The sequence below is a fragment of the Dermacentor andersoni genome, chromosome 1, assembly GCF_023375885.2.
Source record: "Dermacentor andersoni chromosome 1, qqDerAnde1_hic_scaffold, whole genome shotgun sequence".
NCBI classification, from domain to species: Eukaryota; Metazoa; Arthropoda; class Arachnida; order Ixodida; family Ixodidae; genus Dermacentor; species Dermacentor andersoni.
The window spans coordinates 244,956,162-244,974,518 of NC_092814.1; the positions used below are offsets into that span (position 1 = coordinate 244,956,162).

Consider the following 18,357-nt stretch of genomic DNA (forward strand, 5'->3'; position numbering starts at 1 on the left):
ACGTTGTCTGCCACAGTGCGTCGTAGCGAGCCACCAAAGAGTCTTCACTGCAGAAGCAGAGGATAGGTAATAAATGAAGCATTACTTCCCTGGCCGCTATTCCTGGAAGAACGATTGGTCTTCGCTGTTGTTTTGTTGGATTTGCCAGTGCGCAGTCGAGAGTGCGCGTTTTCAAAAACGAAGAGGTGGGGGGGGGGGGGGGGGGGCAAATGACATACTTTGCGTGTCCACTTGTCACAATGTGGAGGCAAGTAAATACGCCTATGTTCCGTGCCGCTTGAATACGGCGTCATCCTCGGCGCAGCCCACCAAGTTCGGAAGACAAGTCGTGCTCTCTCGCCGTACTGGGCCTCTCGGAGTGCAGTGAGCGACTTGTCTGAACTTCCTGGTGCAGTCCACTGTGACACGCTTTGTCAGCTTGAACGCGTTCGATATACGTATAGCTGCTGTAACGAAGATTCACCTTTTACATACAGGCCGCAATTGTGAAATCTATTTTTTCTTTTGTTCTGTGGCTCACGCTGACTATGCTTACACGTGCGTAAAGCGCCGTCTCTTCCGCTGCAAATGAGCAAATAAGACGATACTCGCGCAACGGAATGGAGAGAAGTACAGGCTTCTGTTCTAGGGTGGCAGCATAATGCTTCTACCCAGCCAAGCTGTAGAGCGCTCACAGAGTTGCACTATTTATTACCGCTCCGCTCATGCTACTAAAAGACGGCACATCTGCGCGCGTGTGTAAGATGCAAATCCCTTTAGAGGACTGACGGTTTCTCGAGGAATGCTCGGGAACTTCTCACGGTAATTAATTCACTATTGTTGTGCAGCGTACGCCTGATCGATCCTATAGGGAAATTTGCCAGCTTTTGCTCGTACCCTACCTAATGGCAGCGCCTGGCTGTGCACTGCCGTGCGCTATGGTACGATGTATGAGGTGAAACTGACACTGAAAAAATAGAAAAATGAAGAATATAAAGCCAGCGTTCGTCAGCACAAAATTCAAATGTTACCTGCTCGCAATGGTTAATCGGTCTCGGCTCGGGTGGGAAAACTCGGCTTGAAAACGTAAGAGTCATTCGTCCGACGCTATAGCCAGATATTTTATCACGTTCTGCTCATGCCTGTATACCAAAGTATATAGAACGAACACCATCGGCTCTTTTCTTAGTTTCAAACTGCTGTTCAAACAAAAAGCTAAAGACAGTGGATACAGGAGCGTAAGGACTAGACGTAATGAGATAAACCTGAATTTTGCCTCATATCAGCGACCACTGTGCATGAATCATGCGTGAAGATTTCTCTCGTTGTTTTATATGTGCCAAAAGTTGACGTCTCTAAACAGCCTTTCCTCAAAAAATTGCTGTTAAGTGGAACTCCATCACGGTACGATGGGTACCACAGCATTGCTACATAGTGATTTGAAAGGCAACTGGATCGACCTTTTTTGTACCCAGACACGATGAATAAACGGCTCCGCGCAAGACGGCGGATTGTATTCATGGTCGCAGCGGCTGTATTCTGATGGTGACGGAATCAAAACACGCCCATCTGCCTATATTTCGAGGCACGTTAAAAACTCGAGGTGGTCAACATTTCCTTGGACCCCCCCAACTCGGAGTCCCCCTCTCGACAAGGAGCCCCGCATCGCTCATTTCAGCCCTGGTGTCTCTTTGGGACGCTATAAACCCGCAAATCAATGAAGTGCTATTAATGTAATGTGTATTGTAGCGATCTAACATGGGCATCTTTTGATGCATTTTTTCGACCATAACTAAAGCAGATGTGCGCTGCAGACACATTCAATTAAACTCATATGTTTGCACAGGAAGCAGGGAAAAAAAGGTCCCTTGATTACCTTTAAGAAGTCAACACATTTAGCCAACAAAACACAGACCATATCAGGTGGACACAGTGCACTACACCATGAATATGATTAGAAATAATTAGCTTCCAATAGAACGCCAACCATAAGTACATAAGTGTACGCTTCCTAATGAACTTATCTTTGTAGCGCAGTAAAAAACAAAGATAATCCTTCTTTGTTCCAAGTCATGTTTAGTGACAGAGTTCTTTCTGGCCAGGGTGTTGTCATTCTAAGCGATGATTCAGTGAACATAAATTTATTGCTGATTGCCTGAGAGAAAACTGCACAAGACGGATTGCTCCAGCCAGCCGTATGCCCATTCAAGTCGTAGCGTGTTTAGCTTGCACATATTGCCCTGTCGACATTGACCTCCGCGAAATTCACTAATATACACAGCTTAGCATTACGGCATCATCGCGCCGGCACATGAGGTCAGGAGGCACGAGGAAACCGGCATAATGATTCTCATCTTTTGCTTTCAATTCGCCATTAGACGACAAATAGCGAGAAAAAGAGGATTCTATAGGTTTTGAGTAATTTGTGTCGTCATTCTTGCTGTCTGCTGAAATCACCTGGCAGTATGCTAGGTCGGGCTGACTGGCCCATAGCCTCCGTAAATCGAAGGAAACAGTGCGTATGCGGGGCGCAGGAAAGAGTACAATGACACTGGCGCTGCCCTGGCGTCTTTCCTGTGCCCCACGTTCGCGTTGTTTGCACGCGCACCATAACAAGCCCCCAGAGAAAGGCAGGCTTGTCACTGAGCACTGACAATGAATGAATCGGGAATAGAAAGATTGCGATCAGCAGAAGGAAAACAAAGTGGAGCCAACTGTTTGTAGGTAGCCCCATCGCTTCTCAATTCTGACGCGCAGACCAACGTATGTGCTTGCAGAATCAATCCGAAGTGGCAGTTAAATTGCTAAATTGAACAGCAGCAATATTTAGCAGACATAAATGTGCCCGATCACTCTCCACACCAGTGTTCAGGCGAAGTCTGTACAGGGCAAAATTAATTTGCAGTAACATCACGGCGACATCATTCGCGAACATTTTCTAACAGTCTTCGTTTGATTTATACAAGCTGATTCTTTCCAGAATAATGATTAAAAATACGAATGTGAATAAATACATGTGGGTTGTTCAGCACGCGAAAACAAAATAGCGTAGCCAGCGACGAATGAAGCGCAACAATCGAGCTTTGCATTTTTCACCATTTGACAGCACACTGGAAAGCTTTCCGCGACATACGAGTAGATATTAAAGGCTAATGTGGTAGAGTGTTTGCGCAATTCGTGCGTTTTTTACCTTCTCTAGAAGCGTTTATGTACGCTTCCTGGTACGGAAATCGGCCAACGCTGCATGATTGCTTTAACGAATTTCGTACGTTACCGGACAGCATACTCGAACAGTGTTAGATTGGCAAAGTTTTTTCAGTTATAGTCAGCGAGAGCCTAGTTCACAGCAGCCGGCCACTTTGGTTCAGGGAACAGTCTATATGTTTGAGGACGGGATGACACTAGTTATACTGCTACAAGAACTTGCTGACACGTGGTGTCTGGAGAATGGTGCGGAAGTTCTCGCAGCTTTACGGATTCCTTACACTTTCTTCGAAATTAGCCAAGACGCCCCACACGATGAAAGTGAGCGCCGTGATAAACAATGCGCACCGACCGTTTCGTCTGATGACAATCTCACTATCATAAGAGACAAAAAGCTCTTCGTAGGGTGCTACTCCATTTGGCAGAAAATTGAGAGGCTCACCAGTCGGAGTGCTCCACACATGATTGAGGTCGATCGCGTCGCCGCTCGTTTCTATCACGGTGCTTGCCGGCGATGAATAGCCACGCTTCCCGCGTAAAGGGACGCTTTTTTTATCCTGACAGGCGCTATGCGGCACGTGACTCGATGACGTCTAAGACGCGCGCACCGTCGATTGGTCAAACCCGGAAGAACAACTCGGGAACCCAAACGCGGGCGCGCGGCAGCCGCGGCGCACCGTCGGCGACAGGTGAGGCTGCCAGCCCCGTTCTCCCTCCCCCTCCTCCGCAGGCCCGCCGGTCGGCCCGCGTCGTGAGCTCCTTATCGGGGAACACGGGATGCCCGAGTGGCGCGCACGATTCTGTCAGTGCACGGAATGTGGGGCCCGCCGCCGTGCACTGGCCACTGCTGTCGTCGTCATGAACGTTTCCGCCCCACAGCATCGTTCGGGCCAAGACGGCAAAAAAGCGCAGTCCATCCTTGACTCACATCTCGATGGCGATGCGTGATCTGTGGGACCCCAGTGAACGAACGGCCTTGATTGTGGCCGACTCATTTGGATAGGAGCCTCAATGAAGACCAAGCCCATTGAGCGAAATCGTCCATGGCGCGGCGGGGGCAGGTGGCTTTAGATAAAGCGGGAAGCCAGTATCCATTTGTGTATTTCTTTCCTTTTCTTTACAGCGGCTTACACTTTTATGGTTCTTGTTTACTTGCGTGCAATAGTGGCTTTGCGAACGCTACTCGGAGCGAGCTGCCTTCTTTTTGAGCGACGCAGACTGAATCCTTTCGTAGCGATGCCGGGTCACGAAGAACGCTATTGGCCGTTTCCGAATGGTTCCTTCCTGACTGGCACCCACTGGCGGAATGATTACGCAGGTGACAGGCAACCACGTGCAACACTCGCGTTGTGTTGGGATGACAGGGCTGTTATGGCAGTGTGCATGCGTGTGTGCGTGCGTGTCTGTGTGTGTGTGTCGAATTTTAACAAGTGGACGCAGCGGACTTGCTAAGAAGTTGGCGGTTAGCTAGTTGGTGGACCGCTGTTGCAGAAGCGTCGCGCAAACAGATGGACAACCACAAAAATAAACACAAGTACTGCATCAGTTTGACTGTCCGTGCGTCTGGAAGTGCGCTACTTCTACAACAACGACGTAGGGGATAACTACGCGGCTGTCACATATTTCTCATACATGGAGGTCCCACAGTGACTGCCGCCTTGTCGAATCGCAAGCGCTTTTAGCACAGACATTCATTGAAATATATTTGTTCCTGTGAACGTGAAAGTAAAGCTACTATACAGCTTGTCGCTGCAATCAAGAAGACGTTTTGAATAGCTTTATCTTCGATTACGTTAAAAACACTACAATAAAAGAACTCGTTGTTGGGCTTGGTTGGTTCAGATACTTGCAGCATTTCAACAAGCGTACACTTTGCACGAGGACGAGAGAGATACAGAGACACGCACAAATAAACTTATTCACAACATACAACGTGCCTATGCAATGAAGTAAATACGGGACGCTGAGCACATCGCACATAAAAAATATTTACTTATCTTCCAGTATAACAATATAGCCTAATCACAGCAAATTTTTTCAGAAACTTTTGCTCATTGACGTACAAATGCAAGACGTGTCACTAATACAAACGCCTATATACTGTGCTCGAGGAAGAATGGCGCAAACGAACAGGGATGAGATTGAAAACACGGACGAGCACAGACTAACAACAATGGTTTACTTTTAATAACACGCCACATGTATACCTTGGCATAAACACGTGTAGCAGCTTAAAGATTAGTGCTTAAATAATCAATTTCTAGTTCGTGCATACTCACCGATGGCCTCCCCACGCACACAAAGATAGGACAACAAGGGAGATTGCTGAAGCATTCTTTATTCACAAGTCCCGTGACACGTGCGTGGCGAGGCCATCGGTGAGTCTGCAAGCACTAGAAATTGATTATTTGAGCACTAATCTTTAAGCTGCTACGTGTGTTGAGGCCAGGGTGCACATTTGGCGTGTTTTTCAAAATAAACCATTGTTGCTAGTCTGCGCTTGTCCGTGTTTTCAATCTCGTCCCTGTTCGTTTGCGCCATTCTTCCTTGAATACAGATTACCAACACGCCCAGCAGTCAGTACTTCTAAACACTGTCTCTTTTTCGCCCTCGTGCTAAATTCGCGCTTCCCTAAAGCTGCATACAGTACAAGAATATGGCATGAGCCAAGCCTCTACTGCAGGACCTGGCGCTTTGACAGTTTCTATTTGAGGTTACATTATTCGAATACATAGACTCAAATTTAAAGTACAATTCGTTTAACCGATCAGCAGTTACATCCCTTGTATAAAGCGACTCGACTAAGCAGTTCATTTAATTTAATTTGTGCCGGGCACTAGCACTGACTTGTTCCCAGCGCAGATCACGAGTTTGCAAGCGTGCCGTTCCATTCGCTTTTCTTACCACATTGCATTCACGTCTAAAATTGAATAATTGAATTAGGGTTGGCTCCTAGCAGCAGCCAACAATTACGTTGCGCACCTCTTCACTTTTACGCTGTTGCCGATTAAGTCAGCCATTTGTTGGATTTAGAATGTGTTAGAATGTTGGTTAGAATGAATTATCTCCTCCGCTGGTGGTTAGCGAGCTATCGTCTCTCTGAAAGAGGGAATAAAAAAAGTGGCAGAAAATGGTGCTCGTAGAAAAAAAAAATACTAAGATCGAATAAAAATATAAATAAAATTAAAAGAAAAACACTAAGCAACCCAATCAAAAATAACTAAGTGATTTTGCCTATATAGCTTGAAATTTAGCATAGCGAATAGATTCTGAAGCTCCTTTTGAAACGTTTATGCCAATTGGTTAAAATGTCGTGAACGTATAAATGAGGTATCATTCTCTATATTTTCTCTCTCGCGGAAAACGGAAATTTGACTGCAGGATGTAGAGTTTAAATTCATGAAAGTTATGACCTGGTTGGTTGAAATGCTCGGCGACGGCTTTGGAAAGCTTTTTAGCTGTGTCCGTGCGATGTCCGTTTAACCTGACGTTCATTGATTGTCCCGCTCTACCGATATATTGTTTCTTTACAGAAGGAACATTCAAGCATATAGATCCCATCGGAACTAGCACAAGTAAAGCTAGTTTTCACTTCGTGTGTATAGCTATTTGCGGTGCTTTTAATTTTAAGGTCACTATGAAGGTGCCTGCAGATTTTGCACGTTGGGCGAGAACATGCTTTTATTACGGTTGAATGAATTTGGTTGATTTTTGCGTGCACTAACATGTCTTTACAGTTTCTGTTGCGGTGATATCCCCCCCGGTCGTCCAGGCCCCTTCCGCGACCAAACACACGGCCGGCTGACAACCTCACATTCCTCCACCAACGTTGAATAGCGCACCTTTCTTTTCAGTTGACGTCACGGAGAAGAGGGCGGCGGCGTGCTCGAGGACACAGGTTGCATGAAGGGATCGAGCCCCTATGCGCATCCTTAACCAGAGCGCAGTTATTGTTTTTTCTAAAGCATAGTTGAGCAGGTGGCCCGCAGAGAACAGAGGGTGTTCCAAGATTATTTTATTTATGCAACACTATTTACGCGCTGCATTATTAAAAAGCGCGTCCATAAGAAATGAAATGGTTCAACCTTAGGATTGAGAACGAATTTCGAGTAAATGATGACAGGGAGCATGGCTTATATTGAAAAGTCACAGTGCTGCCCTATTCTTCAGAGTAGCTTCTTTGCCTTGATTTATCGTCGGCGTCAAAGAGCTTGCCGTTCATGCTACCACAAAAGTTCTTCAACAAAATGTTAGCACTGCACCATAACGCATATCTCATGACAACTTCACTGGTGTGCCCTTCTTCACATTCGGGACACATGTATTTATTCCGTTCTTGATTAGGCTCTAAATGAATAACTTTGCTTTCGAGGCATTATTACATACAGCACCACAGTCCAGATATTTACAACACCTCAAATTAGTTCAGCAATGAATATACAGAACATTCGTGCAACTATTTACAGCGAAACAGCCGCCTTATTCCGCAAATTCCAGCTTTTCTCTTCTTTGCCTTAGCATTGGCGCCCAATATTCTGTCATTGATATTGCGTAAACATGAACGCATGATTTTTGTCCCCGATATGTAATTGCTCCAGCAATTGGACAAGCCGTACTCATTAGGCATATCCTGGCTTGAACGTAATCCAAATTCCGCGGCAATGAAGGCTTGCCGGAAACACAACCGCAATCGCAGCACAAGCGCAGAGACTACATGCAGGGTTCACGTCCAGAAAAAAAGTGCGCTCGGAAGCATGTCGCAGCATGCCAGGACTTTTCTAACCCCGAGCTATCCAAGGAGGGGCAGGGTTCCCGGAACTAATCGAATTGTTATCGCCGTCGTCGCCCACTCGGTCTTCCGCGTCTCATTTTCAACACAGGTGCGCCGTTCGTAGCTTTGTTGCACGCTGCACGGAACTTCTATGTGGGCCTCTTTTGCGTGACGTAGCTTAAGGGGAGAGGGTACAGCCAGAAGGCCTTAAGTTGTCTATAGGGTGTTGTCTCATCCGTGCGTCGAGCCTATCGCTTATCAGGGACGACGGCGCTTCCTTTTCGCGTGCCACCGCCAAAGATGCTGACGCACTGTGAAACCGATGCCTATATATGTACAGAACCGCGGCCGCTCACTTCGCCACGGTCCGTGCACACGATTCTTTCGCACGAACCGCGATTGAAGAGCGCTGCAATACGATAGCGCATGGGCGCAGTCACGTGGTTTCATTTCATATATCACAGGCTTTCTTTAAACTCTGGAAAAAATCACGTAGCATGTACGTTGCCGCCAAAAAATTCGATTGGCCGTTTCTGAATCTCCTCTACAATGCAACGAAGCGCACTTGGCCCTAAAGTGAATAATAAAAGTTTTGCAGAATTCATTTTAGTTAATTGACCAATTGAGCAGAATATGAAGAATACTGTGATAAGCGCCACATGATGCAAACCATATGTCATTGGTTTCATTCAGCTGCGGCTAAGCATTTTTTTTTATATCTTGGCACAAGTTACGTGAAATACTGTGTATAAACGCGTTTGTCAGTTAATTTTATTGTCCCCAGCCATATACGTTATTATCAATCACACATGGTGAGCCATGGTGAACAAAAATTACTTCAATGTGTTTTTCAAAATTGTATGAAATCCCAAGATTATGCAATGACAAAAGGCAGTGAGTACATAAGTCCATGACCATGTACAGTGGCAGTAGTACAGCGCATATAAAAATATACCTTTGCTACAATTTTAATGATTGTACAAATATTGCTACTTGATGTTACGTCAACGCACAGATTTACCGCTAGTTAAGGTAGTAGTATTGTCAAGGTTATACACAACGAAGTACAGTCAACATAAAAGACTTGCTATATTCATAAGAAAAGAAAAAAGCGAACGTCAGCAGTTGTTTGCGACCTTGCAGAATTACAAACCAATTTCCAACGAAGCTGTTTCTTTCCAGCACATTAAATAACATTTTCAGTTTCCTATTATTACACTTTAAAAAGATATCCGCCTAAGTTTGAAACCTTGCTCGCATGTAACGATTTCGAACACTCATTCTTAGGAATGTTTAAAAGCCAGTAATTCATCAACACATACTTTACTTCGCCAGAACATTATCCACAGCATCCCCTCCTATTTTTGTTAGATTTGATTTTGGTTTCGCTTCCAGTTCTCCAAGTGCAGCGGCGTAAATTCGGCTTTGTTCGTAAAACACAATGATAAGATTCCGGATCGTTTGCGTGCGTAGTTTACGGCAAATTTTGTAATTTGTGCCCTCACTTTGGACGTAGCCTACGCATTGCCCGTAGGCTACCTTCAATGGTAAGGCGGCGCAGCCATCGGCTCAGCCGTCACCGCCACCGTGTCAGTTCCGCAGGACACCGAGACGCCCACTCTTACGAAGGCATGCTTTTGCGGCTCTCGTTTGAAGCATGTCGGTCGTTTTAAATTGTGGTTTTAAGGCAATCGAAATCATTGAGGCACACTTTCAACCACCGACGCTTCAGAAAGGACGTCAACTTTACGACTACCACCTTGTATATCGTGCCAATTAAGAAGTAAACATCACGGACATCACAGCGAAGTGTTTAAATTAAGATAATTATGGGCTTTTACGTGCCAGAGTCACGATACGATTATGAGGCACGCCGTAGTGGGGACTCCGGAATAAGTTGGACCTCCTGGGGTTCCTTAACGTAGACCTAGTATAAGGGTGTTTTCACATTTCGCCTCCATCTAAAAGCGGCCGGCCGCCGTGGCCGGGATCTGGTCCCTCGACCTTGTGTTTAACAGTCCAACCCCATAGCAACTAAGCAACCACCGCGGGTTGCGAAGACAAAGCAAGCATGCTTACGACGTCGAAATCAAAGTAATTAAGTTAACAAATCATTATTTTATTCCACTTAAGTTCGCAAATACGGCCGTATACGGGTTTCAACTGTCATTTGTAGCTTCATTACTTCGAGCGTGCGTTGCACCTCACAATTCAAGAAGTTTTGGTGAGCTAGCAGGTGAGTGATTTTAATGCGATAGCATTAAGGGCCACGTGTCACAGAAAATCCGGCGTCGGATGACCCAGGCCCTCCATGTGGCGCAAGGTAGCTATTGAACTAAATGAATTTCTCAAGCTAAAATACGCAGAAAAATCGTAATGTACGACTTACGCCCAACCTACAGACATGATATAGCGTCGGATTGTACTTTGACTATAGGAGAAAACATTTTGTGTTGAGCGAAAGCTCAAAGGAACCCCTTTTCCAGCGTTTACACCCTACATAGACCGGCCACGGCGTCCGCCGTTTGTGAGCGCCGGCACGTGAGTATTTCGGGGGCCACGGAGCGGCGCACCCGGTTCCTTGCAATACTTCCTGATGGCGCTCGCCTCCGCCGCATCGCGGTCCACACAAGAGGCAGCGTTTCTACCAGAAAGCCCGGCTTCATGCATAGCGTTTGCGGCCAGTGTTTCCCGATAAACATTACGGTTACATACGCTCCAGTTCCGGGAAGCGTGAGAAGCAGTCAAAGATCTTTGAATGCTACCGCGTTCCACTCTTAAAGGCGAAGCTTAAGCATCCTCCATCTTTTTTCCTCCGTTGACAAAGTGCCTCGAGCATATTATAGTATTGTCGTTGTAGTATTGTCGGGCTGTAATGTAAGAGGTCATCACCACTGAAACATAATAGAGAGCAATCAGCTGAGACTAAACAACACGAACACTGAACAAATATGTGCTAACGTGCGCGATAGAAAAGCTAATTTGCGAATACTCGACGTGTGCCGCGGTGCACTCCAGCCTAAGTTCTGTTGTTCTAAGCGCGATAACATGGGAACTAATGAGCCCGATTCCTATAGTCGTGTCTTGATCCTGGCGCAGAAAGGAGCTGCACGTTGCCTTATTAATGCACAACAAAAAGCACAGTGCTTGCAAAGCTCCAGCACGGAGCGCTTACGTAGCTAGATTTCACAGGTACGTGTTTGTTTTGGAACAAGATGAGCTAAACAACTTATATACTTGAACCAATTTACAACAGCGGAATTAGATCACGCGTTTTGATGCAGTTGTCACTTTATTGTGCCTTTCTATGGATGCTGCCTGCTGGTTCTCTCTCTCTCTCTCTCTTTGCGTTTACGTCTTAGTTCGTTTAACAGAAATTCGCAAGAGCGACACTTGCCTGACGCGCCGAACCGCGACGATCCACTTCAGCCGCCGGGCTGCTTCCTACGGTCTTGAAGGGAAGCGGTACAATTTGGTGCCGACATCCCCTTCGCGGTCGTGAGAATCCTTAAAGCCTGTTTCACATGGTGCGATTTTGCCCGCGTTTTCGCTCTTGCGAATTCGTAGTTGCGGCAAATGGGCCGTCGGACCCTTCGTGCGTGCGATTTTTCGATGTTTGGAGTGCTGAACTTCTCAGCGAAACCGCACATGCCGCAAGGACGCTCATAACGCTCTGGAGCGCGTCTATACGTAATTTATTACCACAGCCCCATGATACCCACTGGCTTTGAATTATGCCTACACATCACCCATTAGCTCGTCCTCACTGTCACGTACCAAACATAAAAAAGCTGCCTTCTTTAGTTCACTGAGGACACCAGGCGAATCCAATATACGTACCACGCATACGCTCCTCCAGCCCAAAAAACAACGAGGATTCAATATTGATTTATAATGCTTCTAAATAAGCCATAACATTACAACTTCGCGAAAAGTTGCACTTAAGCTGCGCCCATTCTTTCTAAGTGTAAAGTTTGTGAAATGCAGTGTTCTCTTGGGAACTTGGGAAACGTATAGCTGTAACGGCAGCTTGAAACTTTCAAACGCTTGCTTAAGACTTTTTTTTCACAAAAGCTCTATTTTATCAACACGAATTTAACATCACACAAACTTGGTGTAGACTTCCCCCTATGTTTGAAAATTTTGACCTCGGTTGTTGATCGGAGTATGTGCAGAATATTTCGTCTATGTATCTTTTTTGTTCGCTTATGTTCGCCTATTCATGTACTGCCTTATGCATGTACTGTACTTATTGTCGAAATACTGCTATTGACTTGTTTTGTTTGTGCTATATGTACTATTGTAATATTCATCTATTGTACTAATTGTTGAAGTGCTGCTTTTGACCTACCCTGTAACGGCCGACAAGCCAACCGTGTGAGTAAATAAAAAAATTGTAATTACACTAGGACAACACTATAAGTTTTACGCCGCAAGTAAAACACACTCACATTGGTCCGGACCACTTGAATACGTAATCTACTGTATAAACGCGTATTTTACCCATCTATTTGGAACGTTGTCTACTGTTATGCTTCACTTTGTGCGACAATCAATGGAACGAATGCCAAGCGCCTGGGACACGACGTGTCTAATCGTCATGCTCGTCAACATTAAAATACTTGTCTGTCGGGTGCGTGCGATGGTATTATGCACCAGTGCAAATCTTGCTCTCCTTTGTCCTACGTTCAACCTTTCTACGCCAACGAGTGGTTTCTCTCCGTGTTCCTCGGTGTGGGTTGACCCGACGTGATCGACGTTCAACCTTTCTACGCCAAAGAGTGGTTTCTCTCCGTGTTTCTCTGAGTGGGTTGACCCGACGTGGCCTGCGTTCAACCTTTCTACGCCAAAGAGCGGTTTCTCTCCGCATTCCCTCTGTAGGTTGACCCAACGTAACCTACGTTCAACCTTTCTACGACAAAGAGCGGTTTGTCTCCGTGTTCATCTCTGTGGGTTTACACAACGTGACCTACGTTCAACCTTTCTACATCAAAGAATGGTTTCTCTCCTTGTTCCTCTGTGTGAGTTTACCCGACCTGACCTACGTTCAACCTTTCTACGCCAAAGAGTGGTTTCTCTCCTTGTTCCTCTGTGTGAGTTTACCCGACGTGACCTACGTTCAACCTTTCTACGCCAAAGAGTGGTTTCTCTCCGTGTTCCTCTATGTGGGTGTACCAGGGAGCAAGAGAATGAGATTGCTCGGATGGTGGAGGGTATAAGAAGGCCAACGAGCCGCCACGTGGAGACATCTTCTTTGCCATTGCGTGCAGGAGCACGCACGCTGAACTTTTGTGTATTTCTTTTTTGTCTTGGAGCGCACTGCTCACCCGTAATGATGTATTAAACCTCTGTTACTGCCTTTTACATCCCCTCGTCTCCCTGCCGAACCCTCTCCGATGGTCAACCTGTTTCAAGCTCCAAGCAGACGCTGTTGAAGTTAGCCAAAACCCAACTGGTGGCAACCTTATCAAGTGGTAAGCAGCGGAGGGACATGGACCTACGAGTTTCGTCTACCAAGTCGCAACTGAATGCAGCGTTTGCGATGGTCTACGCCGGATTCTTGGCTGCAAGGTGGTGAGTGTGGGACTTTCTCTGCTGAGTTTTGCCTGGCTTGGCTGAAGGGCTAGAAAAGAGCGGGTAATTCGAGCTATTGTTGTCGCCTAGTTAGGTCGCGATACGATAGCTGTTTACAGTAGAGAGAGCAGCACTGAAAACAGCCATTAATTTGAAGTCATTCCGTAAACCGGAGTTGTTAGAGCTAGCGAAGGAGTTGCACCTAGATGTTACTGACGCACTCCGAAAACCACAGTTGATTGGGGCTATATTCTTGCTCTACAGTTGATCTACAGTGAGCGTACGGAATGCCTAGATATGATTAGAAAGAGGCAGACTGCAAAGATTCAAGCAGAAGAGCGTGAACAATGGGAACGTAAAGAACAGAAAGAACGGGAACATAAAGACGCCCTTGAATTGAAGCGACTCGAGCTTGAAATAGAACGCGCTCGAGCAGCAAGACAGAGGGGCGAAGGAAACAGTGCAGGAGAGCGTGTATGGTTAAAGATGACAGAGTTCATGCGGTCCTTTAAGCTCGCACAGGACATTGGTTTGCTCTTGGTGAACTTCGAGCGGACGTGAGAGAAGCAAGGGTTCTCCCGCGAATTGTGGCCACAGCGTCTGCTCACACTGTTACCGGGCAAGGCAACGGACGTGATCGCTCGCTTAATCAGAGAGGAAGCTGAGTATTATGATAAGGTAAAGTCCAGTTTGCTGAGGAAGTATAAGTTGTCAGCGGAAGCATTCCGGCGGAATTTCTGCGAAATGGAAAAAGGCTAGGAATGAGTCGTCCACAGAATTTGCATATAAGCGTGCGTCAAACATGGAGGATCGGCTCAAGGAACAAAAAGCCTATGGTGATAACGCGAAGGTTGTTCCGTGCATTGCACTGAACAACCTTATATAACAATTTTAGAACTGGTTACCTGACAACGTGAGGTAACGGGTTCAAGATAGGCCAGAAGTTAGCGCGGTAGCTAGAACCGCTGAACTTACCGAGTAATTCGTGAAGCATTGGGCTCACAAAGTCAGCGACGGTCGAAAAGTCTATCCCAATTTCAGGCTCGGCTGGTCGAAGCTCAGGCCGAAAAAAAAAAGAAAGCACGAGCTTATGATTGAGAGTACCTCAAAATGTATTACTTCGTAATCGGAAGTGACCCCTGAAGTTAAGGCAAAGCAGCGAAAGAAATTGGAAGCGAGGAAAGCCTTTCTTTGCTACAACTGTCATAAACCAGGGCGCATTGCTGCGCAATATAACAAGGCAAAGGTAATGTTTTTATCGGTCGCGGTTGCAATGATGAGAACATGGAGCTGCTCAAACTACATGCGCGACCTTGAGGCAAACGGGAAACTATGTCGCCTACTGCGTGACTCCGCGGCTAATATGGACGTGGTTCACAGCTCTTATTTGAAACCTGAGATGTTCACGGGTGAATGCGCCTGAATTAATCAAGCTGAAGAAGCTCGCAGTGTATGTCTTCTGGGCGGAAATGTACCTATTAAAGGTTCTTTCGGCATACTTGAGACGGAAACTGTAGTATCGCCTACGCTTCCTCCGCAGTACACTTACCTGTTTTCAAATAGGTCGGATCAGATTCTGCGCGAGAAAGGGCTAGTGTTCGGGAGGCTAGCATGATGGCGCTAACGAGATTGAAAGCTCGCAAGTTAACTGCAAAAGCAGTCGCGGAAACAGCACTAACTGAGGTGGATGGCTCTTCGAAACCTCAGAAAGTGGAGATTCAGAATGCCGCCGCGTTGGAACAGCAGCCGTTTGGAGCCGCTAAGGCAGAGGTTCCGGTAGTGGCAGCAGCCGAGTTTTTGGAATAGCAATCGCCAATTTGTTTGTAGCGCCTTGTTGGGAAGGCCTACAGCGGCTGTTAGAGATAGACAGTGCAGCCTTGAAGTCCGAGCAAAACAAGAACCCCAGCCTGCGAAACATCCGAAGCAACCTAAATGATAGGTGTGGCACGAAAAAACTAGAATTTTATGAGAGAGGAGGCCTACTGTACCAGAAATATGTAGATCGCATGGGTGCCACATTTGACCAGCTGTTCGTGCCTCAGGCTTATCGACAGGATCTTTTGCGATTGTCGCCCGGAAGCTCTCGGGCTGATCACTTACGTGTCAACAAAACTAAGGATCGGCTATTCATCATCATCAGCAGCAGCCTGGCTACACCCACTGCAGGGCAAAGGCCTCTCCCATACTTCTCTAACTACCCTGGTCATGTGCTAATTGTGGCCATGTTGTCCCTGCAAACACCTTAATCTCATCTGTCCATCTAACTATCTGCCGCCCCCTGCCACGCTTCCCTTCTCTTGGAATCCAGTCCGTAACCCTTAATGACCATCGATTATCTTCGCTCCTCATTACATGCCCTGCCCATGCCCATTTCTTTTTTTTATTTCAACTAAGAAGTCATTAACACGCGTTTGTTCCCTCACCTAATCTGCTCTTTTCTTATCCATTACCGTTACACCCATCATTCTTCTTTCCATTGCACGTTGCGTCGTCCTCAATTTAAGTAGAACCCTTTTCGTAAGCCTCCAGGTTTCTGCAACGTAGGTGAGTACTGGTAAGAAACAGCTGTTATACACTTTTCTCTTGAGGGATAATGGCAACCTGCTGTTCATGATCTGAGAATGCTTGCCAAACGCACCCCAGCCCATTCTTATCCTTCTGATTATTTCAGTCTCATGATCCGGATTCGCGGTAACTACCTGCCCTAAGTAGATGTGTTCCCTCACCACTTCCAGTGCCTCGCTGCCTATCATAAACTGCTGTTCTCTTCCGAGACTGTTAAACATTACTTTAGTTTTCTGCAGAATAATTTTTAGGCCCACCCTTCTGCTTTGCCTGTCCAGGTCAGTGAGCATGCATTGCAATTGGTCCCCTGAGTTACTAAGCAAGGCAATATAATCAGCGAATCGCAAGTTACTAAGGTATTCTTCATTAACTCTTATCCCCATTTCTTCCCAATCCAGGTCTCTAAATACGTCCTGTGAGCACGCTGTGAATAGCATTGGAGAGATCGTATCTCCCTGCCTCGACGCCGTTCTTTATTGGGATTTTGTTGCTTTCTTCATGGAGGACTACGGTGGCTGTGGAGCCACTATAGATATCTTTCAGTATATTTACATACGGCTCGTCTACACCCTGAGTCCGTAATGCCTGCATGACTGCTGAGGTTTCGACTGAATCAAACGCTTTCTCGTAATCAATGAAAGATATATATATAAGGGTTGGTTATATTCCGCACATTTCTCTACCACCTGATTGAAAGTGTGAATATGGTCTATTGTTGAGTAGCCTTTACGAAATCCTGCCTGGTCCTTTGGTTGACAGAAGTCTAAGCTGTTCCTTATTGTATTTGCGATTACCTTAGTAAATACTTTGTAGGCAACGGACAGTAAGCTGATCGGTCCATACTTTTTCAAGTCTTTGGCGTCCGCTCTGTTATGGATTAAGATTATGTTGGCGTTCTTCCAAGATTCCGGTACGCTCGAGGTTATGAGGCATTGCGTATACAGGGTGGCCAGTTTTTCTAGAACAATCTGCCCACCATTCTTCAACAAATCTGCTGTTACCTGTTCCTTCCCAGCTGCCTTCCCCCTTTTGCATAGCTCCCATGGCTTTCTTTACTTCTTCCGGCGTTACTTGTGGGATCTCAAAATTCTCTAGACTGTTCCGTCTTCCATTATCGTCGTGGGTGCCACTGGTACTGTACAAATCTCTATAGAACTCCTCAGCCACTTGAACTATCTTACCCATATTAGTAATGTCATTGCCGGCTTTGTCTCTTGAAGCATACATCTTATTCTTACCTATTCCTAGTTTCTTCTTCACTGCTTTTAGGCTTCCCCCATTCCTGAGAACATGCTCAATTCTATCCATATTATACTTCCCCATGTCAGCTATCTTACGCTTGTTGATTAACTTCGAAAGTTCTGCCAGTTCTGTTCTAGCTGTAGGGGTAGAGGCTTTCATAAATTGGCGTTTCTTAATCAGATCTTTCGTCTCCTGCGATAGCTTAACGGTATCCTGTCTAACGGAGTTACCTAGCCTAGCGATGGCGTAGAGGTAAAGCATCCGCCTCGCGTTCACGAGGACCGTGGTTCGAATCCCGGTGCCGCGCAATTTTCCACCGGATTAAAAAGAAATCCGCGTGTTGCTAAAATTACATAAACAGGCCTGGAGTGCGGCCTGAACCCGGTGACCAGAACCGGTAACGCCCTCCCTCACCAGAGCAGAATTGGCCACCCTGGTGCACTAGTTGGCCAGAACCTCCTATATGAATGCAACAATCAAACCCCGGCCCCTCAGTCTTCAGTCCCCAGCGGCTGCGAAGCCACTGACCACGGTGGCGGTTAGACCTTTGACGCAGCTGAGGGTGCTAAGAATCTCTGGATCCGGACAGGCCGCCATTGGAATCTGAACCTAGCAACGTAGAACGTTAGCTAGTGAGGCGAGGCTAGCAGTGCTATTGGAGGAATTAGCAGGCATTAAATGGGGTATAATAGGATCGGCTACTACAGGAGTATTAATGGCCAGGCTTTCGACACATGTCAGCGCGTGAGGAAAAATTAAATTATGGGGTTTTACGTTCCAAAACCACTTTCTTATTATGAGCCACGCAGCATTGGAGGACTCCGGTAATTTCGACCACCTGAGGTTCTTTAACGTGCACCTAAATCTAAGTACACGGGTGTTTTCGCATTTCGTCCCCATCGAAATGCGGCTGCCGTAGCCGGGATTCGATCCCGCGACCTCGTGTTGAGCAGCCCAACACCATAGCCACTGAGCAACCCCGGCGGCTGCCGCGCGTGAGGAAGCCGGGTGAAAAGGCAAGA

The 18,357-nt window shown here is 46.4% G+C and overlaps 1 protein-coding gene across 2 annotated transcripts in view; it reads right to left on the reverse strand.

The window, feature by feature from the left end:
- LOC126548009 (uncharacterized) overlaps positions 1-18,357 on the reverse strand; it is a 55,225-nt gene that overhangs the window by 31,638 nt on the left and 5,230 nt on the right. The window contains exon 1 of one of the 2 annotated variants that reach the window (XM_050196085.3): positions 3,626-3,936. The exons of the other annotated variant lie outside the window; for it this stretch is intronic. Coding sequence (XP_050052042.1) covers positions 3,626-3,646 — 21 coding nt within the window. The 5' untranslated portion in view covers positions 3,647-3,936. Of the gene's footprint in view, positions 1-3,625; positions 3,937-18,357 lie in introns of those variants that run through there. 2 annotated transcript variants of the gene reach the window in all.